At 33.8% G+C, this 25,256-nt stretch overlaps 2 protein-coding genes across 3 annotated transcripts in view; one reads left to right on the top strand and one right to left on the bottom strand.

The window, feature by feature from the left end:
• The window catches only part of LOC129752050 (uncharacterized), a 32,894-nt gene extending 13,579 nt beyond the window's left edge, over window positions 1-19,315 (top strand). Inside the window, exons 3-4 of the mRNA XM_055747840.1 lie at window positions 18,823-19,028; window positions 19,163-19,315. Of these exons, the coding sequence (XP_055603815.1) occupies window positions 18,823-19,028; window positions 19,163-19,315 (359 nt within the window). The remainder of the gene's footprint in view (window positions 1-18,822; window positions 19,029-19,162) is intronic.
• LOC129751377 (uncharacterized) overlaps window positions 1-25,256 on the bottom strand; it is a 508,402-nt gene that overhangs the window by 461,416 nt on the left and 21,730 nt on the right. The window lies entirely within an intron of this gene.

Here is a 25,256-nt window from a genome sequence, read left to right as displayed (position 1 = left end):
AATAATTTTCAAAAAGAATCAATTCCATCATGAAAATCCTATGGATGATTTTTTTTTAATAAAATATTTGTTTTTCGGATAAAACATAGAACTCAAACTCATTTGGTTCAAAAAGTTGAAATCTGGAAATTGATTTGACAAGCAATCTTAAGATATTAAGGACGAGAAACCCTGGACTAAATTTTACAAATTTGGCATTGCTCAAATTCAGTCCATTTGAGTTCAAATTCGAAGTGTAGCACACTGTTGGCAAGCGGAAAAAACCTGAAATCTCGTATTTGGTCCGCAATTTCTTAAGTTCATGATCCTCAATAATTAATGTGGATTGTAAAATATATTAACAAGTTGAATGCTTTCTTGAATTTTGAATCTGCTTTCTGAATCTGAATTTTGAAACAAGAATTCAAAAATTGCGCTTTGAATCTGTATCCGAATTTCCATACTATTTCTTAAATGTACAAAATTACGATTTCTGAATCTTATTCCAGATCAGAATTTAATGAGCGAAATATTGTGAATCTAAACTAAAATATGAATTTACAAAGATCTGATTCTGACTTTTCAATTTTGGATTGCCATTTCGAAACTTTAAATTTTTGAATGTTGTGTAATAATTAAAAAAAACATTGAAAATGCTTATAATCTCAAAAAAAAATGATTTAAATTTGAATTGCAAAACTGAATTTGAACCAGCATTTCAAAGCAGCTTTTCATTTCTAATTTCTTAAGATTATTCAAACTGAAAATCAAGAATCCTGAACTAGATGCTGAACCGAAATACGAAAATTTTGGTTATGGGAATTATGGAATCAGAACTTCCGAAACGGGTTCATTTTAAATCAGTATTTGACATTCGGACCTGAGTTTTTATGAAAAAGTAAGAAAATTTTGAAAAGGTTTAGCAGAATTTTTGAATTGGGAGGAATTTTTTAAGGATTTGGCATACATTTTTAATCAAGATTGTTACCCTTGATTAACCTCACTCTCTTGTCACAATTTGATTCTGAATTTCAAATATTTATTGAGCGTAGAGTAGAATACCTTGCTTGCTGTTTTGCATCACAGGAGCTGTAATTGCCTTAATATATGCAACAAAAGTGACCATTTTTTTTATTTTGTTGCCAGGTGAACACTGCCCAAGTAACCATAAGCATTATCAGAATCGGAGTAGGCTTAATAGCGGCAACCATAAGCATTAAGCCACAACCCTTAATCAGCATTAAATCAACATTTCTAATGCAAGTTAGCATTATATAAACCTTCATAATGCTTTTTAGTTTTATATAAGCATTATTAATGCATAGAAGCAATAAAAAAAATTAGCACTAATGAGCATGAGCCATAACCCCTGATTAGCATTAAATCAACATTTCTAATGCAAGTTGGTATTATATTATCATTCATAAAGCTTTTTAGTCTTTAATCAGCAATATTAATGCATAGAAGCAGTAAAAAAGTAGTGTGACCCGAACAGTACTTGAAGTACGAGTTTTTTCACCCACCTTATCAAGATCAAGAGTGGTCGAAATGGTAAAGGCGCAAGGAAAGATGAAGGCTGCTGCGGGATCCATATGTAATTCATAATTCAATTATAATCACTTCTAGAACCCTTCGTAGAACCCTTCATTTAGCAGGCCAGTGATCAAAACTGTCGACATGCTTGGATGAATGTGAAATAATTTTCCATTCAAGGTCTACATTTCACGTTTCGATCATTGCCCCCGATCAGTCAAATTAGCAATCTGTGACTGACTGTCGAAAAAAAGTCACTCCAATTCCGTACATGTACATATGATCTTTTTAAAAACTCAGTCATCTAAACTTGGAGATCATAATAGAGTTGGAATGCTTTTTTTTGGGAGGGTTTTAATGCCTGGGCGTTATCTAACCCCTACGAACAATGCATGGCGGGGCTCCCAATATTTTTCTTCCAGGTCATAGTCTCTTAAGAAATTATCGAGTATCGTCAACTAAATAATCGTTTGAAGAGGCATTTTTTTTATTCAGACGACACCTAACGATACAGGGAAATTGTAATCACGTTAAGTTGATTTTGCAAATGTCCAGACTCTATTGCCAAGAATCCGGTAGAAAAGTTCTTCAACTGTCTGGTAGAATAGAAACTACGCCGATCATGTCATCGATTTGTTCACTGTCACGACTTTGTGGATTGGATGAGTGTGGAGTGAATGACGAAACCAAAAAATGTATTCACTGTCATAATGAAGTTCGTCTAGGCTAAATTGGTTTTATTCTACCGTCTTTCGAAACACGTGGGGCAGACATTTTTTTCCTCTCATTCATGCCCCAATGCAGTCAACGAATATGAATTCTTTGAACTCTAGCAGGCATAATCCTTCATTCAGCAGGTTGATTGATGTTGTAGATAATCATTATATTCAAAGAATAATAATTAAATAATCAAAAGGTGTTCTAAGTATGCATTGTTAATGCTTTTATACGGCTGGTGGAAAATGACGTTTTGATGGTGCTCTAATTCAGCATTTGTAATGCTTATTAAAGGCTATGTTGTGATGGCATTTATTCAGCCCGCTGTTTCACCTTTTTAACATTAAATCTGCATTATATACGCATATAGTGCAAAACAAGCATTAATACAGAGTTATATATGGGAATATAGTGTTGATTAAGGGCTATGTTTTAGTGCTTATGGTCACTTGGGTGGTTGAGCATATGATGAGCACACACTAAGTGCAACCCCACTTAACCTTAGTTCACACAAGATATCCTAAGTGCAACGTATGTTTCCTTGAAAGATACTTCCATATCTATTTTCTCAAGGGTTCAAACTTCCAGAAGTGGCAGCTTGCATGTTTTAAATGCTAAAACCACCAGCCTCCAGAATGAGTATGCCATGACCGAGATTCGATCTCATGACCGTTGGCTTAGAAGACATACGCTCTAATTTCTAAGCCAAGACCACTGCCATATTAGTTCTCGTTTCACAATTTGTAAGTATTATCAGGAGAGAATTCTAAAAGTTTGTCTAAAGTCTGCTTCATTTAATATTGGAACACAAACAATTGCGTGTAGTTCAGTCATTTATTAACGAATTCATAATTTGTTTTTCATACAAATGTAGTATTTTCTTTACTCTTTCATAAAAAAAATTAAAAAAAATATTCATTGCTGTTTCGAAGAAATTCTCGTACTTTTCCCGTAATACGGCACATTAGGCGGCGCACACCCTTTTCGTCCACCGTTTTGGCGATTTGATTCCACCAGTTCTTCATTTGAGTCATGCTCCTAACAAGTTTTCCCTTTGCCTTAAACCTCCGCTTCGTGATTGCCCAGTATTTCTCTATCGGCCGGAACTGGGGGCAGTTTGGGGGGTTGAGGTCCTTCGGTATTACGCTGACCCCGTTCGTTGCGTACCATTCCATAACCGTTTTGCTGTAATGGCAGCTTGCGAGGTCCGGCCAAAACATTACTGGACGGTCGTGGGCACGAATAAACGGCAGAATCCGTTTCTGTAGGCACTCTTTTTTGTAGACTTCTGATGTCATTGTCTTGTCAGTGAGAAAGACTTTGGTTTTCTGTCCACAACTGCATATCCCCTGCCAAATCATGTACTTGCGGGCGAATTTATCCGCAAACACGAACTTAAATTTTGCAGGTACATCCCCCCGAGCCGTCGCCAAATAAAATTTTTGACCTGGGATTTGCCCAAAGTCCGCCTTCACGTAGGTCTCATCGTCCATCAGAATACATCCGTCGAACTTGGTCAGCACTTGGTCGTACAGCTTTCGAGCACGGATTCTGGCCACATTGTTCTGCTTCAGCGTCCGATTTGGCTGTTTGCTGGCTCGGAATGACCTTATTCCTTCCCGGAGACGAATTCGTCGCACCGTACTGTGAGCGGCCTGGAACTTATTGGCCAAATCGCGGTCTGAAAGATTGGGATTCCTCTTGACGGCCTTGATGACTTTCCCACGCAGTTTCCGGTCGACAGTTCCACTCCGACTCCGAGCCGTCGTCAATGTTTCCTTGTACTGCTTGATAACACGCCATACGGTATTTCTGGGCATTTTAAGCTGTTTAGCTAGCTTCGATGCCGACAACAATGGATTTTCAAGAAAACTGTGCACAATTTGATCTCTCCGTTCGGCTTCCATGGCGGTTGTTTACAAAATGCTATCGTTTGGTGTTATGACATAAATACATGGTGAAAGATAATGAATTTCCCGACACGTGGGTGAAAAAAGTTTCCAAATCCGTCCACTAGGAGCGCCACAATGAGCAAAAGAATTTGTTCCAATATTAAATGAAGCAGACTTTACTACCCTGGAGATACACGCTCGTTTTCATTAAACCATTTACGGATGATAAATAACCATTTTTTGTTTTTTGCTGAAAAACTTCCAATATGGTTATTTTATATTATTTTTTTCCTATGAAATTTTAACCATTTTGGTAGTTCTCAAATGAAACCCACAAGATGGTTGAAAATTTCGGCATTTCATCGCCGCCATGTTGTAAGTAATTGGTTCTGCAGCCGGGTGCGTTCTGCATGGAAGAAAGGAATTCAAGATTTTCTTCCACTTAGTAGTGAACATGATCCGACGAACATCCTCTGGTCCAAAAAGGTAAGTCGTGAATTATATTTTATATTCGGAATTGAGTCTGATGAAGATTTTTTTCCCCCTAATAGGATACCGAAATGTGGAAAGTTTGCCGGAACTGCAAATGCAGGATTTGCGAGCTTACTTATAAGCCCGTTTAGCTGGACTGGATTCCACCTAATGTGACTGGAGCGGAAAAGTAAAAACAGCAGCTAGAATATCAAGTTCCTTTCCATGATCTGGATGCCAGTTGCCATTTAGGAATCATGATCCGACGAACATCCTTTGGTCCAGTAAGGTAAGTCTTCAATTATTGGTTATATTCGGAATTGAGTCTGATGAAGATTTTTTTTCCTTTCTATAATAGGATGCCGAAATCTGAGGATCCTCAGATAATCGGGAGCTGAATATTAATCCGACCAGGTGCTGCGCAATTGTTCCACCATGATAATTTGATGTTACGCGGTAATTTTCCGTACTATTTGGGGGGTCAGACTGCCGGAAAAACATCATCCGGCAGTGGAGTGTTGGAATCACCTCCTGAACAACGGATTTGTGCTGTTGGTGCTGATCATCCCGCTAGGAGCTCAACAGAAACGTTCTACTTGGACTTCTTCCGGAAAAGCATTTTCCGGTCCCTATCGTTCCTGGCTATGTTTTGCGATCCCGGATCCTATTTTCCGAATCACTAGCAGAGCCAAAGGATCGGGACTTCCATCGGGACAGTGAAAGCACAGAGAAGTGAAAGTAAGTGGCTCGATGCCGATTCACAACAAAAATCGTTGCATCTTTTCTCTGTATTTTTTTAAGAACATCTTAAAAATTATTAAATAAATAAAATGATGTGAAAAACACAAAATTCTTTGAATTTTATCTTTTTTTGCGAAAAAACCGATTTGTACTGTTTCTACGTTAACATTCTCCCTCATTTTGCATTATGATTCAAAAACAACCATTTTTCAACTTCTCCTTCAGAATCCCATCCGTTTGAAAAATAACCATATTCGAACTTCTCCCTTAAAAGTCATTTTATGGCTTCTCATGGAGAACTCATAAAATGACATTTCCCGGGAAAAGGTCAAAAATGGTTATTTTTGATTCGTAAATGGTTCAATAATTTCTAGCGTGCATTGCATACTTTAAGACGCAATTTTCAAGTTTTTTGATGAAAACAGTATTTTGAGTGCTATTAAAGGTTGCCGAAATCACAGAAAAATCTATAATTTCACAGAATTTTACCCAATTTTCATCACAGATTCTGTGTCACAGAACACAGAATTTTGAAAGTAGTAGTAATTTTTCAAAATCAGAAATAGAGTTCAGGGTTTAAAGAAAAGGTTCAAATATCTTAGTGTAGTGAAGATAAATGAGAAATAATAATATTGAAATTAAATATACATCTGGTATTACAAAGAACAACAACTTGATGATTTATATCAGTACAAAATAACCCAGTGATAAAAAGAGACGAACTCCACATCAAATTAAGAGAGAGTGAAAAGAAATACAACTCTGAAAAACTTCTATGAGTATGTAAAAAAGAGAGAGAGATGAATAGTGAAATGGGTGCATGAAAATCAATAGGCGATGGATGCGGTGGCGAATTTGGGTGATGGTTTTGCATTAGTGCAAGTGGGATGCAGCTATAATTTCACCCAACTTTTGACAGTTCTAAATGTGGTTTTCTTAAGGAGAGAAAGAATAACTTTTCGATTCCATCGCCCATATTCGTTAGTTGATCAGTTTGTACAAGATTGTATTGGATAATAGTCGATACGAGCGTTCTTGGAATTTAAGAATTAAAAATGGATGTAAATGGTTACTAAGTATGCGATTTGTCAGGGCCGCGAGACCATCGGATACGACACTTAGTAATATGTTTGAATTTGTAAGTGGTTTTAAGAATGTCTTTGAAACGTAAATTATAATTGTTGGCTTCCATACCATAAACAAAAACCCGATTTAATACACTTATCAGTGGATTGGAGGCTTTCTTACAGAGTGTCAATTATCTTTGGAAATAAATGACACAATAATGGATTCCTTATTTCTGAATTATTTATTATTAATCTATAAAAAAGATTTTGATTAAAGAAAATCGATAGCAAAAATTACTAAACTCAATATAAAAAAAGGTGCCCAGTACGTTTTTTGGAGGATAAACGAACTTATATTCAATGAGTTCATTTATAATCCAAATAATTCAAACTGTTAAAGTTTGAGAGCCACATATCTCGACGCTCACTAGTGGTCAAGGGGTTAACCTCCTAAACTCTCATGCTAGATGGCGTGGGATCGATTCTCTGCTGTTTTATGAAGTTTTTTGTCAAATTTTTGATCGCCTTTGTAATTAATTTAGCGATTGCTGGCTACTGCTGCTGAGCAAATGGCTACCTTTTTTGGAGCCAACGTAAGCATGATATGTTCTATGGAATAGAAAAATTTTAAACAATTTTGTTTTTTTTTGGTTTTGAAATAAGTCCTACAGGAAAAAAAATGCAATTTTTTGATACTAAATTCATCAAAATCGTGAAACCTAGAATAGGAGTTAATGTGTTAAGAACGTTTTTATGGAACATACAAATTCCCGGACATCATCGTAACTCGTCGAGCTGAGTCGATTGGTACCTATAAAGTGGGGTCTTGGACCCTTAATTAATGATATCCCCAACTGACCGTTCCCTATGCCTTTCTGTAAGAAAGCCAAAAAGTTGATACTTTTTATTTTATTTATGTAAAATATTATTTTATGAATCGCCTGAGCATCTTCCATTTAAATTAAATGCTCATGCTTCCTAATCCAATTAGGGGAGGAGCGGGCTATATGCGCCTATTAAGCAGAACACTGATTTAATCAAATATCACATCGAATATGTGTACAAAAACTATATACACGTGTGTAGGCATCTGTTTTCTATACATTGGAGTAATTTTTATGCTAAAATTTTCTTCTGTTTCCAAGAAAACGATTTTATGATAAGTGTTGTCTAAAATGCCGAACCTCAAACCGTGCGGGCTAAATGCGCCTATTTATGTTTTGAACAAAATTTTTGTTTTTTGGGCAATATTTCCGTATAATTTCATTGAAACTGCTAGAAAGTAATAATTTTCGTACAATTAAGCTGAAGTTTTATAAAAATCTATGTATATTATATTTTTATGGAATAAAACAAAAGTTAGGGTTGCCATACTATGGAGGCAGTTCAGGCATGAGAAAAACTTTATAAAATATGTTTTTAGATCTTCAATTCTCTCTAAAAATGTTATTCAGAGCTTAGATTTGAAGGTTCAATGATAAAAATCATTTATTTATTCTATTAAACCTGATATTTTAGAATGGAGGCATTTTACAAACATGATGGGGGCATACAAAAACACTCTATCATTCCACTATATAATCATTATTAAACCTCCACAAAAGCTGAAATATGTTTCATTTTATAAGTTCATTTGAGTACGAAACAAAAACCATCCTAGTTTTTGTTTTAAGCTTCTTTACGTATGATTTTTAAAAGTCGAAAAATTACATCAAAATGTATCAAAACCTTGTATGATTTTTTAAATTTGTTTGAGTTTGTAAATTCATAAAATTCTTTCATGCCCTATGTTCTAAGCTTATAACCCTCAAAATGCACTGGTCAGATAAGCTGTCTAGTCAGCCATTTCATCAAACAGCCGTAGGGTCATTTAACCCGATAGGCCCATTTAGGAAACCTTTCCCCTACCCCATCCAATCGAACTCAACCCTCCCCAACAATTTTCCATCATTTTTTCCAACACCACCATACCAATATTCTGGAATTCCACCGTGACAGAGAATAAAAACAACTTAATCAAATGTGACACCGCAAAATCCCATCAGCAGTGACTCCAAAGGTTTGAAATTGACTGCAAACACCCGAACATTTCTCATCGCCTTTTGCCAAGTGTTCAAAATCGACCATCATCGCCATCCCGGCATACATCGTTCGAGTGCTTGTTTGTGTGTGTGAGTAATTGTGCAAAAGGGATGCTGCCTGGGAGCACTTTTTAACAAAATTAGCACAGTTCTACCCCGGTCTCGTCCTCTTCAAAACACTCCACACTGTCACCAACGATGATCCACTTTATAGGTAGGACCAACACCTCTCCCCTGTCAATTTCGAAGTTTTTTATATTATTTTTTCCTTACTTCAGTTCAGAACTCCCGCTTTCTGGAGCTCTTATTGGAGCACGTTCTAACGCCATCAACTGCACACACATCCCTTCCTTCTTTGTTCTTTCTTGTTTCCGATTTCGTATGATGTGGGACCGAAGTGGGGGAGTTTAAAATCGGGATCAAAACTTCCCCACCAACTAGCACGTTTCACAAACAATTCCCCCGTTCGTTACTCTTTCTCGATCGAAGAATTGGTAACCAAACGACACATGCATCCCCCATTCACATGAAAGAGAAGACAGGTGGGGTTCGTCATGAGATTACAGCGATATTGATTTCTCCCGCTCTCTAACTCCCCCATTTCGGGGTACTTATACTAATCGATATTGGTAGCTCCAATTACCAGCAGCAGATTGCAACACGTTCCAGATCGGTAGAAGGTGGATGTTTGCTGCTGCAGCCCCGAAAAACTCAAAAGTTCGAAATTAGTGTCAGCATTCTGCTCTTAATGATGTTATGGAAGCTTGCTAGTATGCTAGCTTGGTGGAGAGCATGATGCTGAGTCGTTGTAAAAAGCGATGGTTTCAGTACACGTTCGCCGTTTGGTTTATTGGCCATTATATTGTTTATTAAAACTGTGATGATGCTCCTTCGTGCTTTTATATTGTGGGACCAAGTTGAATTTTTGTCATTGTCCTTCGAAAGCTAAACAATGTAAGAAATCTATTTTTTTTCGAAAGCTTGGTTGTTGAAATGCCTTAAAAGTAACGTGGAGTTTATACACAATTTTAATTAGAATCTCGAGCAGACTGTTATGTCTAAATTATAGCGAACTTTGTTATCACGTGCACGTCAGGGCGTGCAAATTTGCTCTCCTTTTGCTTCACATAAGGTGGTACACACAAAAAATAAGATCACAAATTTTCATACTTGGATATCAAATTTTGCTAAAATTGAGGCCCTAACTACACCTCGTTTTTCGAGAGCTTAGAGTGCACAATGACGCCAATTTAATGCATCCAAATATTTTGTACTACAGCAAAATTTGGTATCAATACGCCCTCTGAGGCATCCTAGAATATGCCTCTGCCCTTACGATGAAAGAAAGTGTCCGAAAGCCAAGTAGCTTGCAAGCGATGATAAGCAATAGCTATCACAACTGATCTTTCTAGAATATAGAAGCAATCAGGTCAGGTGTCCGCCAGTCACGAGTTAAATCCTGAAATGGGCCATCCGGGATTCCACGCCCTCAAAAAAAAAATCGATAAATAAAGGTATCGTTTGGATCTCAGATTTAGCAAACTTTTGCATCACTTTGTTTATCATGAACGAAATTTTTCCATCATTTTTGCTGTAACGCATTAAAAACATTTAATTCGATTGTCCTATTTTCACCGTACAAATTTTATCATATCAAAACAATCGATATAAAAACATTTTTAAGCCTGATTTGAAGTTCATCTTATAATGTTTCCTCATCGATTCCACCATTTTACAAAACCTCCTAGAGTAATCGACAATTCAATTTCTTCATATTTTCCTGAAGTGTTAACCGAGCTGAAGCTAGAACCATTAAATTAAAAAAAAAAAACGAAAAATCTAGAATTTTCAGACCAAAAAACTGTAGATACTAGTGAAACTGAAAAAACTGCCAGCTGTTGAAAAGGACATTTTTACACTTGGAAGTACGATAAACTGATGTTTCTATTCCGTGTAGTCATGTGATCATGATCATGATCAACAAATCACACCTAAAATTTTCAAAATATAATATTCTTTTGGTCTTAGTTTTGCAGTTCACGAATGTAAGCACCTTGTTTTGCTTTTGTATTTATTCTATAGCAAATTATGTTGTAATTTCGATTACTGGTTCGCTGTTGACAGCTTATTTTGGTCCCAGTTTGCTATCATTGTCTGTTTACTCGGGATTTAAAAAAAAAATCAGGAAAAGTTATCTGTTTGCAAAAAAAAAATCCTTTACTATATACTTTCCATAGATATTGTTCTGATAATACTTTAAAACTAATAAAATTGTGTTAATAAAGATTTCATTTTAACCTCCCAAAATATTAACCGAAATGTGTTGACAAATTTTCTGTTCCCCGGCAATGGAAATATGATGGAAGTATTAATTTTGAATTATTCAAATTTAAAGAAAACTTTAAAAATTGGCCTCAAAACAAGCTTCGTGAATAAGGCTCAAGATCACTTATGAATAGCCAAAAAAATCACTTAGTGCCTAAGACAGCTGATTTTAAGAACTGTATGTTGGACATAAATATGGATGTTTTATTAAACAATAGATGTAAAAACCTTTTTTTTCGTTATTTTTTAATTCTTAACAATTGTTTCATTCCCTGTAAAAAAAATGTTGAAAAGAGGATTAAAAGTTTGAAGAATTTTTACACATATAAATAACATTGGAGCCTCAAAAAGCAAAACTTGTGTAAATTGTTAAAAAATATTCAAAACAACGCTCTCAATATTTCCTAAAAACTCAACTTTTCGGATATGAAAAAAGATTGAGAAAACATTGGAATCAATAACGTTTTGACGTTTGTCAATCATTCACATTTTAACAAGCAAAACAGACTGTGATACTATTCTTGTTTCGTTCACTGTAGTACCGTAATCCGGGGTAAGATTGATCACTTTTTTCAATATATTTCGATTATTTTTTTCTGTTAAGGGGAATGTGGCATATTTCATATTTTTAAAACCAGTACTGGACTCCTATGAACGTAAAACATGGTTGCAGAAATTTATTTGAACACTTTAAATAAGATGTAAAAATCGATTTCGTCTCTGTTCAGAATTTGGTGCTTTGAGGTTGTTACATTAATCAGTCTCTATTTCGACGGATTTATCAAGTTTTCTTGATCATTAAAGATACAAAACACCTTCATAATATTTACAAATGCTTATTTATCAACTTTGCCTTGCTTTTTAACGTTTTTTTAAACCATTTATATTCGAAAAAAGAACAATCATGCTGCATAAATTTAGGGGCAAAAATTATAACAATTGCTAAATAGTTTCAGCTTCAAATTACAATTGAAGTTTGACCTTCACACATTCTCCTAGGCCCTCCCACTATTTCCATTTTTTTTTTTTCAAAGTTAACCATTGATAAGGTTCCTATCCTAATTTTCCGATATGGGCTTACTCTTGGAAAATGCCCTTATTTTTTTAATATAAAAAAATTATCCTTAAATGACTATAAAAAAAGCACAAAAATTATACATACACAAAGAAAAAAAAGTTAATCGTTTACATTCAACAATCCGTTTGCTCTAAAATAATTTTTGGTATCATCAGGAGAGCTAATTGTTTGCGAGCCTTAAAAAAAGATATTTTAAGATTTCGAAATTACATTTTTACTTACAAAAAAAAATTTCAAATACAAACCAAATTTTGCATATTTGATACTCAAATAAAAGAGTTTTAAAAGTAGAAAACAGTTTTCAAAATTTCAGCCTATAGACAAGGTAGCCGAGATCATAGAAAAATCTGTAATTTCACAGAATTTTGAGCTAATCTTCATCACAGGATCTGTATCACAGAACAAAGAATTTTGAAATATTCACAGAATTTAATAATTTTGAATGGAGTGCAAAAGTTATATATTTTTTTTTATCAGTATCAAATTTGAATTTTTAACTTTGAATATGAAAAATATGGTAAGATTGGTAATGATAAATGATTTTGCCCAACTAAAATGTTAAAAAGACCCAATTTATCTTGAATTTTGGGTAAAATCACAGAAAGTCAGAATGTTTTTTCTCAAAAATACAGAAATTTTTTCGGCAACCTTGCCTATAGACTAATTTCGTTTTCTTTTTCTCCACAAGCGCGTAGCAAAACTTTTTCTGAATAAACAAACATCGTTACCCGGGACGATGCAAATAGGTATATGGTTGCTATACTCACAAACTCGTGGGTAACTAGGTTGCCACGGCCAATAAACGAAAACACTATTCCACGCGCTTGTACCGCTCAAAAGTGATTTTTATCCGTTCGCGTATCAAAAAATCTCAAAATTGTCTACAATTTTGATAATTCAAATCACACAAAACCAACGGAAAAAGGAAAAAAAAGTTGTTTTACACATGTTTTAGATAATTTTGAAAATCAATTTTTTTGTTGGAAAAAGTGGTTATTTTGACAACTTTTATAAATCACTAGCTGACCCGGTGTGCTTTGCTACACCTTTCCAAATCAAATGATATTTTCAGAAATTATTAAAATTTTTATTGTTTTGTTGGCCCATTATAACATAACTCAAAATTAACCATATGAAATGAGAGCTGCAGCTGGAGTTTTGAATTGCAATACAAAGATGACTTAAACTAATTTTTTTGAATTTTTATCTATAAATTTGTGCTAAAATTCCGATAATTTAATCTTTTTCTTTAAGCTTCGCCCTGGAATATGAGGGTCTCAAATCAATCGTACGCAAAAAATCTAACTTATAAAAATTGGTTGTTTTTGGTTGATATGTTCTAAATTTATGCTAAAAACTGGTAAGAGACCCCTCTGTCCTTCGCATCACCCCCTGTTGAATCAAGGTCGTGGTGTTTAATAATCATACCCATATTTTTCCTAACCAAGAATCCTCTTATATCAAATAAATTTCTAATAGCTCATAATTTTTTGAGCTTTACAACAAAATTTATATAGAGCCCCCTCCTTTCTTTTACTATCTACATTGTAAAGCGTAAGGATCTATAACTATCGTGGAAATATATCTCGTATCCAAATACCTTTCTATGCCATATTTGTTTCGTTGCTTTGTTGTTCAAAATTTCATTAGGCCCACCTCCCTTTACCTATGTACATACTCACTGGAAGGAGGAGGGTGTGTCAAATAATCAAAGAATCATATCAGAATCATTTTCCATGTTAAGTTTTGCACATTTCTCGGATTTTGTAAAAAAAAAAGTTAAACGTAAGCTTTCCTCTTCTCTTCCTATGTTCCCAGTTCTATTCTCCTTCAGCAAGAAAGGAATTGTTTCACATAGAAATATCTATCATATTGAAATACCATCCCATGCCAAATTTAGTTTTATTTGCGTAGTAAATTCTTGAGTTATGCATAAACTTGAAAGAGAGTATCATCCCCCTTCCATTCTCCTAATTGAATGGAGGGGTGAGAAGTTAATACTCATAGAAGTATTTTTCGTACTCAAGTACTTTTTGATGCCAAATTTGGTTTCATTCGCTCGATTGATTCTCGATTATGCAAAAAATTTGTATTAAAGCCCCCGTTTCCCCCTTCAATTTATCATAGAAACATTTCTCGTATCCAAATACCCTCACACGCCAAATATGGTTCCATTTGCTCGATCAGCTCTGGAGTTATACTCAAAATTGTAAGGGAGACCCTTCCCCCTTCCTTCTTCCCCCTTCCTTCTTCCCCCTTCTCCCTCCCCTTTTCATCCACCTCTTTGAAGGAGTGAGGGATACCATATATTCATAGAAGCATTTCTCGTACCCAAATTTCGTTCCATGCCAAATAAGGTTCCATTTGATGTAGTAGTTCTCGAGTTATGCTGTAAAAATTGTATTAAACTCCCCTCCCTCTCTCCTTCCTCCCCGCTGGAAGAAGGAAGGGATCTCAAACAATCATTAGAACATGTCACGTTCCCAAATACCCGCCCATGCCAAGTTTGGTTCCATTTGCTTGATTAGTTTTTGTGTTATGTCAAAAATATAAAAGATGCCCCTTCCCCCCTTGATATCTCCCTATTGGGAAGAGGGAGGGGTCTCAAATAATCATTAAAATGTTTTTCGTATCCAAATACCTTCCCATGGCAATTTTGGCTCCATTTGCTTTATTAGTTTTTGAATTTTGTAAAAAAATATGAAACAGGCCCCTCCCCCTTTCTAATGCCTCTTTCCATTAGAAAGGGGGAGGGGCCTGCTTGGGTTTCAAATAATTATTGAAGTATTTTTTGTATCCAAATACCTGCCCATGCCAAATTTGGTTCCAATATCTTGATTAGTTTTCGAGTTATATAAAAAAATTGTAAGATAGCCCCCCTCCCCCCTTCCTATCACCTCACTGAGAGGAAGGAGGGGTACTTAATAATCCTAAAAATATTCCTCGTTCCCAAATACCACCCCATGCCAAATTTGATACCATTTACTTGATTGGTTCTCGAATTATGGAAAAAATTGTCTTTTGTTTGTTAGGCCCCTCCCTCCCTTCATGAAAGAGGGAGGGGTCTCAAACCATAATAGAAACCTTCCCCGGCCTCAAATACCCCCACCTGCCAAGTTTCACGCAAATCGGCTCAGTAGTTTCCTAGTCTATAGGGAACAGACAGACAGACAGACAGACAGAAATTCATTTATATATATATAGATTTATTTAAATACATGGATGACTTTGTTTTGGAAATCTTTTTAGAAAGTTTTGAAGCCAAAAAATACGGCTTTATTTTGTAGAAAAAAGAATATGTTTATATCCAATGTAGTTGGTTTTAAAAGCGAACGAAAACAGTCGCAAATGAGTGAATTCACGTCTCAAAAAAGGGAACTTTTAAATTTTACGAGAAAACTATGGCATTTTTTTTAATAAAAAATTAGATTTTCTTTGAATATGATAAGACGATTCTTAAACACTAAAATTTATAGAAATCGGTTGGAATCTAGCTGAGTTACAACTGCGCGAATGAGTGAATTCACGTCACAAAATTTGATTTTTGTTAAATTTTCTATGAAAAAAATGCTCTGAAAGCTGTTTTAACCCTCCAGATGGTCAGATTTGTACAAATCGGGCATAGTTTAGTAGATTTTTTTTAATAAGTTCATTATTTTCAAATAAAAATACAAACAAACTTAAAAAAAAAATTTGTGAATCTTTAAATGAAGACAGTAGTAATTTTAACATATGATCCCTCAATATGTGCCAATCAAAATAAGAAAAATGTTAGGTGCAGATACTGAAAATTTATGATTGTTAAAGTCAGAACAACAAAATATCGTTTTTGAGAGTGTACATAAAATTTGAAGGCTTCAAACAATGGTTCAGTATAACCACAGGTATAACTTTGTATTTCGTGACGTGAATTCAGTCAACTACCCTGTTCTGTTTGAACTGAGTGAATTCACGTCACAACTTCAAATAAGCCTAACTTCGTTCGTTGTTGTTTAATCGAGAAGCTACTTACATCAAATTATGGGTAATTGTTTTTTCTACAACTCATTCCAAGACACCAATATTCTATTTCCACAGAGAGAACAGGAAATCAAAGTTGTATGTACTAAAGTCCAAAGTGGCCAATTCTAGCGTGAATTCACGTCACAAAAGTAATCAATCACAACAAAAACAACTTAAATTTTACAATGACCAAATCATATTCATTTTGAAGGAAATTCTATTTGCGACCGTTTGCGACAATTTTTTTCATTTTCAAGTGAATTGGTTGACTTCTAGAATGACAACAGTGCATAAAAGTCCGGAAAAGCGATTTCACGTCACGGTGGAATGTGTCTATAAGTTATTGATGGTAATATGGAAAAAAATGTTATTTGTCAAAGTAACTCTGGTGATCAAAGCTACCCCGTTCTACGGTACGCAATTAATTTGAAACGGCATTTTTAATTGTTGAAGTCAGATCAGTTTTGAAACTGTCAATAAAAGAGATCTGGTAAATTTTTGAATTAAATTTCTTAAATATATTTCTTAACAACTTTATTTGCAAAGGAATAACTGATCTTTCATTTTTTTTTAAGGCAGCGCTGCCGATGGAATAACGATATATGAAATGGGCATTTGTGAAGCAGTTTTCACATGTTAGAATTAGGTTGCCAAATTGCCCGGTTTATTTCGTACAGAATTTGACAAAAGCCCGGTCCGGCCCGGTTGTCCGGGTTTGATTAAAAAAAGCCCGAATTTTGCCCGGATTTATTCACTCTATTTGCCGCTATAAACCAAACAAAAACAGATTATGTTGTCAATTTTTTTTTCAATAATGCATCCAAAACAAAATGTTTTGAGCAAGTCTAATAGAAATAATGATGACAAGTTTTTAAAAGCCTAACATACGATTTTAAACAGTAAATGAAAAAAAATCTTTTCAGGTTTTTTTCTTGATTTGTGTTGAGTAACTCTTGGGTTTTGACTAAATTTATCCGGATATTGACCGGATTTTTGGTCAACATTTTCTAATCATGCCCAGATTTTGCCAGGTTTTTAGATATAATAGCCCGTTTTTTCCGGCCCGGGTACGTGATGAAAAAATCCTGACAACCTTATGTTAGAAACAAGTTGACATTTTTTTCAGAGCGCTCGCAGTCGACACAAATCATTACATCGTTTTTTATATAAATAAAAGTTATAACTCAACGCGATACAGAAGTCAAAAATCAGAATATTGATATTTTGAAATAATTAAATGTACCTACCTCGAAGTTCCCACACAATTTGTCATTTCTGCAAAAATTAACCCAACAGTTTAAATCTCAGATAAAATACTAATATATTTGACGTATGTATTGGTCCATATTACATATTCAATCTTTATTCAATTTCGTCTGAATAAACACAGATGCGTTTTTAGTCATAAAATCTAATTTAGCAATGAAAAAAAAATTTGTCTGAGAAATGAGCTCTCAAAAATTTTTATTTTATTTTTCTTTTTTTTTTCATATCAATCCAAGTAGAACTAGAGGAAACCTGTACCGTATCTCATTAATCTGTCTATCATACAAACCTTGATGTTTTTGAACGAAAACAAATGAAAATAAATAAAAAAAAAACAACTTATTCCATCATATCATAATTTAAAATTCATTTAATTCCATTAATTTGCTCTGAATATTAAAAAATTGTGGTGTAGTCTGCCAGCTTATCTCATCTCCAAAATTTGGTCCGCTTGTTAAAAATGTTGGTCACCTATGGTCTTCTGCATGAACTATGAATCCGTTGAGAAAAAAAATACCAACGGAAATAATTTTGTTGGCCTCCAAGGGAAATGTACCAAAACAAGGGTTTTATAATTGCTTAGGGTTTTGATGCATTTAAATTGTTTCAATTTTCTCGAGAGTTATGAATTATGCTTAAAAATGGGAAAAAAATCGACGATCATATGGGCTCGTATGTAGAAGAGAGTTAGAAAAATTAAGCACAAGTGAAAAAATTATCTCAAATGCACATCATAATGCCACTCACTTAATCAATCCACATTAGATTCACTGACAGTTGTTAACATATCACGCTTAGATTCGAGTGGTCATAAACCTGGCAACGCCAATGAACTCCAATCATATCACCACTCTCGAAACTAGAAGATACAGTGGTCCATTAAACCCGACACTAAAATTCTACGCCAATAACTTCGGAAATTTTACGGTTGTGCACTGAAACGACACGACATGACACCAGAAGACGTTGTTCCATGATCTGTAATCACTTGCTTGTTTTTCATCGGTTTTCTTACGGTGTATTCTCTCCCCTTGTATCTATAGTAGTTCACACTTTTTATCCTTAAAGCATCGAAGCTTAGCACATTGCATTCCTCAAGCTAGCGTGCGGCACGGCATGAAGCTTGCTCCCCATATCAATTGAGATAAAAAATGGGGGACCATTCGCACAGTCACATATTTTTTCCACGTTTGCTTGCTTTGCCTCGTCTTCTTCTTTTGTTAGTTTTCTTTTCATTGAAGCAGCTCGACTAGGTTCAGCTCTGACCCAAACACCCGAACACACTTACACGTGCACACATACACCGATTCTCAAAATTCGATGAAGAAAAACGAAAACGGCAGAGAGAGGGGGGGAGAATCCTGACGTCACTTTGTCGGGGTTGTTGGTGGTTATATTATTTTTGGGCATTCGCTGCTTCGCTCTTCTTCGATTCGTTCTGCTACATATTCCTTTGAGCTGTATTGGCGGTTATGTTTGTGCAGATTATCCGTTTTCTAAAAGAAATCCGACGACGAGGGCGGTTCGGATTGCGGTCGATTTTATGATGCACCGGGACCACTCGAGGGGTCATCGATCGATTGTCACTCGCGTAATACCGAGAACTACTAATTGATTCTAGCACAGTTTATTGAACGACAGCACACTAATCTGGGTCGCTTAAACGCGAGACGGCGAGACGCGACACTGGGATTCGCGACACCCTTCCAAGGATGTTTCGTTCTACGCCACACAAGGTACAAATGTCCCTCAACGACCGAAGTCCACTGCACTACAGAACGGAATCCAGATCGAAATCGAGCACCAGCTGAGAGGGCTACAACTGGCATCAGCATTCAGCATCCGACAGCAGCATCCCCCAGTAATATCATCTCAGGTTCGAGTGCAAGCAGCTATCCCGCAGGCTTCTCGAGACCGCACGACTTTCCCATCAACCCGCTCTCTTTCTCTCGCGTTCTGCCAAAAAGGTGTTATCCCAACCACTCCAAAACACTTTTTTTCTGTTTTTAGCGTACAAATTTCACCCAAAGTGGCAGCACTTGTTCACTAGGATCTTTCGCTTTCCCAAACCGGGATGCTGCGGTGAGAGATGAGAATCAGCTGTGCGTGCGAGCGGTTGGATACTCTTGGATAAAATCTCATCCATCCTGGCTCTCGAAGTAGGAAAACCATCATCATCGTCATGTCTGAGTCATCGATTGATGATGACAGTTTTTCCCAACCTACCACCAATCATCGATGGGGAGGAAATGGCACAATTTCTTAGTCTAAGAGAACACTTTCAAATCAGGGTGCCAACAAGGAAAGCAACTTTGATTATCTATATTTCTTAGTTTAAAAAAGTTTATTCACAGGGATTTTAGCAGATGAGTTGATACAAATCACTTATTTTTTACATTAAGCAGAAAACCATCAATACTTACAGTAAATATTTACTGTACGAAGAAATCCAAAAATATTTATGTTTGAAAAAAAAACTTAATAAAGCGTTTTTACCTACAACACATAGTACAAAAAAAGGATAAGCTGTATAGACAAAAGAAGATTGTGAAAAATCATTACCAAACGCAATCTAAAAAGTACGAAAAAAAAATTTCTCTCATAAATGTTAATAACTTTTGATTTGGCAACATTTTGTTGTGTTGGAAAGCTAAGACAGTAATTAATACTTTCAGATAAAAATGAGAGTGTGATCCAGTGGGGTAGATCATTTTCCAGGCGTCTGAAGATAGTGGAAAATCGTGTTTTTTAATCATTTTTACGATGGCTTCCACAGCATTTACCTGAGAATATTTTATATTGGGTGTTGAAAAAATATTTTGATTCTCTTATCTATAGAAATGAACGGAATACTATGTAAATAAAATAATCTATAAAACTGTAAAAACAACTGTTTTTTATATTTGTGATCGGTATAATGTTAAGTTTCGGGAAGACAAAAAAATATAAATAAAATTTAATAAAAAAAAGGATTTGTCCTAGCCTTCTGAAGCGCCTGTTCCACTGTGCAACCAAGTTGTAGAGATTCAAAACAAATTTCGGAATACAATTTAGTAGAAAAGTTATTTCAATCAATAACCACTATTTAGAATTTATTTGAATAAAAAAACTGTTACCAAAAAGCCGAATTATTCTAAAGCTGTTAACAGCATCATTATGGTGGCTCCAGAGAAAATACAAACATAGCGTTAGTAGTGGTACCTTGAAGCATTTTCGGTGCAATTTGCAGAAGTTCAATAGTTTTATTTAATAAAGCTTTCATATTTGTAATTTGAGTCAACATTGATCCATGTTCAATTGGAGAGTCTTTAGAATAGGTTTTCATTAAGAATTGTAACTAAACTAGAACAAAGTTTGAAACGAACCATTTTAATTTTAAAATTAATTTATCGAATACTAATTTTATACCAATTTCAGGCTTAATTACATTCTTAATTACATCTACATTTTTTCAAGGTAAATGAATTAAAAAAAGTATTTTTGTCTAACTTGAGTGCCCTGAATCTAAATAGGCAATCATTCTATCAGTGATCAGCTGTTATTGAAATAACTTTTCCAAATAGGTTAAAATCTTTTAAGGAAGTTCTGGACTTTTTTTTAACAAAACTTGAAAACAAACAATTTCGATATAAAAGTTTTAAATGATTAAACAATTTTCTTCAAGACTTTAAGTGATTTAGAATTCTGCGAAAAAAGTTATAGTAGTTTTTTATTTGTTTATTTTTCTCATTGAACGAATTTTAAAAGAAGTTTGAACCAATATTTTAAATCTTTATGCAGCAATGTCAAAAATACTTGTAATGATATATTTTCAAATTTTCAAAAACTGTCAAATTTTACTTTTTAAAATCATGCATCATTGTCAAAATATTATAAAAGAAACCAAAACCAGATATTTCCTCGAATGTAGGTTTAATAGTTAATCAGTTATCAATGATTGATTTCACTAAAAACTGACACATTTTTAAACAAAATGCGATAGTTCAAATTTAACAAAAGATCCGAGTTCAGGGCGCTAAAATCTACCAAATTAATCATTAAAATATAAGCACCAAAATGCTTCTTCCTTGAGTTATCAATTAAATTTCTTAAATGAGTTTAAAAATGGTAAAACGTTATTATTAAAAAAAAATCCATTTTAAACTTATCTTTTTAATCTTAATATTTTGATTCAATTTTCAAATGAGTTTATCGAATTTCATAGTACAGTTTTTTTTTCCAATTTTTAAATAAATTTACCGAATTTCAAAGTCAAGCTATTGAAATTTTTATAAATATTTTTAAAAGTTTGTCTATGTTTTGCGATTATGAATTTTTGTGTTTCAAAACATATTTAAACCTTTAATTTTTTCCTAGCCAAAAATTCACATTTAAAATCGCGAGATTTTTTTTTCATATTCAAAATACATCAACGCTTGAATTGAAAATGAAGAAAAGAAATGTAAATTAAGATGAGTAATAAATATCAATTATTATTATTTTCCTAACAATCAATCATGGTTTATTTTTTTCCTGATCTGACATTTATTTATTGGAAATTATTCGAATTAAAATTTGTTTTCAAATCTGTGTTTTGGAAATATTTACATATTTCAAGTTTGAAAACTAGACTGCTGAGAAATTATTTTGAAGTAAATTTCTAGCTCAGAGTAAGGGACATCACTTTGAAAAAAATTCGATGATTGACCGAAAACATCAATGATTTAAAACTTTCATTCTGATTTGTTTCAAAATATTGATTCATTTTATCACTAAAATTTAATATTTTTTTTAGTTCGTGTGAAAATAATCAGTAAGAAAATGATGTCAGAAATCAATTTTCTACTTTATTTTGTAATTTGGTATTGTTATTATTTTTAGCTAAATTTGAATTTCGATAGCAACTTACTACTTTCTTCAGTGAACGTTTTCGATTCGAAATCAAATTTGTAATGATATAAACAACTTTTGTTTTATCATAAAAGTCATTAGTAATTAAATAATGGATAGACTTGATACACTTCTAAATAAAAAAAACCATTTTAAGGACGGGGCCGGTTTTTGTGTATCAAGATTTCAGTTTCAATACATAAGGTTTAAAAAAATGCAAATCGATACTGACAATTAAAAACAAGTTTCAAATCGTAAACGTCATATAGTGTCGTAGATTGAAATGACTTAGGCTACGAGTGATTTAAGACTAAATACCGCCAATTTTCTGACATTTCTGTAAACACTCATACATTTTTAAACACCATTTGTGATGATCAAGAGTTCAGATTACCAATATTTGAATCCACCGTCATTCTCTTTGCATAACCATATTTCAACTTAAAAAAAACCATTTATAAAATTGTATTTTTTTTTTGCTTTTTGTTTATATCATCGCTACAATAATTTTTCAATTTAAACTGAAGACGTTATTGATAGAAGGCTAACCTTTAACACATTACGGACCAAATACGAAATATCTTGCTCTTTTGCTCGTCGCTTTTTGTATTATGTAAACTAGGTATAATAATATTCCATTGAGATGGGTTTGAGTAGCCATTTGGATATGCTCTCCTGATCGGGAAAGGTACTAATTAAGTTAAATTTTGTCCAGAGCGGTTTCTGAGATACCAAATGCCAAATTTCGGTGTTCCTCGACTTAGATTTGATTGCGGTCCTTAAAGTGTTGAGAATAAAGATATTTTAATATCAAATTAAAAATTTACGTGAACAAAAAAATTCTTTTGCATGACTCAACAATTTGCCCGTGTAACAAAATCAAATCATGTCGTGATATTTAACACTGGGAAACATTTTAAAATCATTCAGAGGAAACAAATCCATTCTACGGTAGTTTTAAAGTCCACATGAGAACTAATGAACTTTCCAGAGGTTTTTTTCCGATGTCATCAAAAAGTAGTTTTTTGCATTCATGCTAGTTTTTATCAAAAATGAAAAAACTTCTAATGTTTTGAATACAATATATTTTTGAAATAGTCCAAACCTTTCGAATTTTTCTTCAATTTTTTCAGCAAAATTGTAAATAAAGATAACCACTATCAAAACATAGAATAAACTTATTGGTGAAAAATTTTCTGGAGAATGGTTCATTCTGGCGAAAAATTTTCTAGGGAATGATTCGTGTGGGGAAAAAAAACAGGGAAAATGTTTTTCAGGTGATTGAAATTATGTGGATGAAGTAAAACCATAAAAATCTTCAAAAAATGATATTATCTCTTCATGAGATTAGGATGGGGCAAAACTGACATTTTCTGAAATGATTTTATGCCAGTGTATAATTAATTTAGTTTAGTCTAACTTTAAATATAGTCTTTAAGATGCTTTTCTGACGATTTGCAATGAGTAAAATGCTCATATTGTAAGTATTTCGTATGATTTTTATTCAATGTGGGGTATTTTACACCTTGATCCGTCTTCCAAAATGAGTTCCACACGCAACCAACAAAGATAGTAGATATAAAGATACCCAGCTCCTGACATTTTTCATATAAATTCCAAAAGACATTCTTTCTACAAACATCAGCACCACCTACTGACGGAAAAGGTCAACATTTCTCACAAATTGTGTTTATTGATCGAAGCGTGCAGATCATGATGCACGCTGATATTTTATCAATCAATTTATAATTATTAAAAATGCGCTCTGACGTAATTTCATTAAATTTTGCAGAATCAAATACTACTGACTCTGTAAAATTGAGCTAACCGCATTCAGATTCATCGATTGAGAAAAAAATTTAAGCTTAATCAGTTAGTATAATGATGAAACAATTAACGTTCACAATGTTTTTAATTTGATTATTTATCTCAACAATGAATAAAAAAAAGTGTTAAAAGAAATTTATAATTTAAGAACATTTAACAATTTATAATTTAAGAACATAGTGAAAAGTTGAATTTAAAGTTAGTCTCAGTGTTTAAAACTTTTTAAGTTTTCTTTTTTATTCCCTCAATGTGATAACTTTTCCACGGTAAAATCAGGGGAATCGAATTTAAAACATCTTATTTGGTTTTAAATTTTGAGACCAGTTCAAAATTCATCTTTCAACTATTTTCAGTATCTGGCTAGAGAAGATTTTTCATTTTCACCTGAGGTGTACCGCGACCTTTATTTACTCTGTTAATTTTGTACATAGCAGTTCAAAACGTTGAACTTAAATTTAGAACTAAATTTAGCCACAGAGAAGTTCAGCTAAAAGGACTGTAAGGAACAATTTAATTTACCTGAAGTGTCGAGTTAAATTTTGAAGAATATTATTTTATTATTAATTTTGCAGTGTTCCTCAAAGTGAAACCATCACGCTGATATTAATTTTTTTGGAAATTTGGATTTTGTGCAATCTTTTGCAGTCACAAAAAGCGGTTAGCGTGTAAAAAAATAAAAAAAATAATAATTTAAATTTGAAATGTGGCACAAATGTCACAATCCACAGATCTAAAGTGTGCAGTTCCTTTTTGTGCGCTGCGCATGAAATAATCCACACCCTCATTTCTGACACTAAAGATTTTTGAGTGCTAAAATTAGTTATTGTTAATGAGGTTTTTGATTACTGTGCTTAAAAACTCTGAATTGAGTACATGTGTCTCACCGTGTGAAAAAAACCGTGTGAAAAAAACTGCTTTACATGAGTTTTCTCTGCTAACAGTGTTCACTGTGTTTTAGTTGCATTTCTGCCGTCATATTTGATGGTGGCGCTTATTTTTTTTGTCTCCCGGTTTTTATAAGAGTTGGGAATCTTTATATAAACTATTTTTGCAACCAAAGACAGATTCGGTGTTCTGAAAAAAAAAAATTACAAGCATGGTATTTTCATTTACAAAATAGAAGGCACGAATGTCACCTGTGGAATTAAAATCCTTTAAAAAAGAATTAACAATATTTCCAGGTCGAGAACCCTTGGGGTTGTTTTTGAAATTTCTAGTCCAAATTTGGACTATTTACTACTAAAATTAGAAGGAATGTCAACGTAAGAGTACTCGATTACAGTTGAAATTTTAAGCAAGAATGAAGTGAAGGGGTTTGTGGAAAACATTTTTTTTTTTTCATAATTCCAAAGATAGTGACAGTTTTACGCGCAAAAATTTTACAAAACGCAGGCTTACACGCGAAAAA

The sequence above is a fragment of the Uranotaenia lowii genome, chromosome 3 (assembly GCF_029784155.1).
Source record: "Uranotaenia lowii strain MFRU-FL chromosome 3, ASM2978415v1, whole genome shotgun sequence".
Taxonomy (NCBI): Eukaryota; Metazoa; Arthropoda; class Insecta; order Diptera; family Culicidae; genus Uranotaenia; species Uranotaenia lowii.
This window is presented reverse-complemented; position numbering and strand designations above follow the sequence as displayed.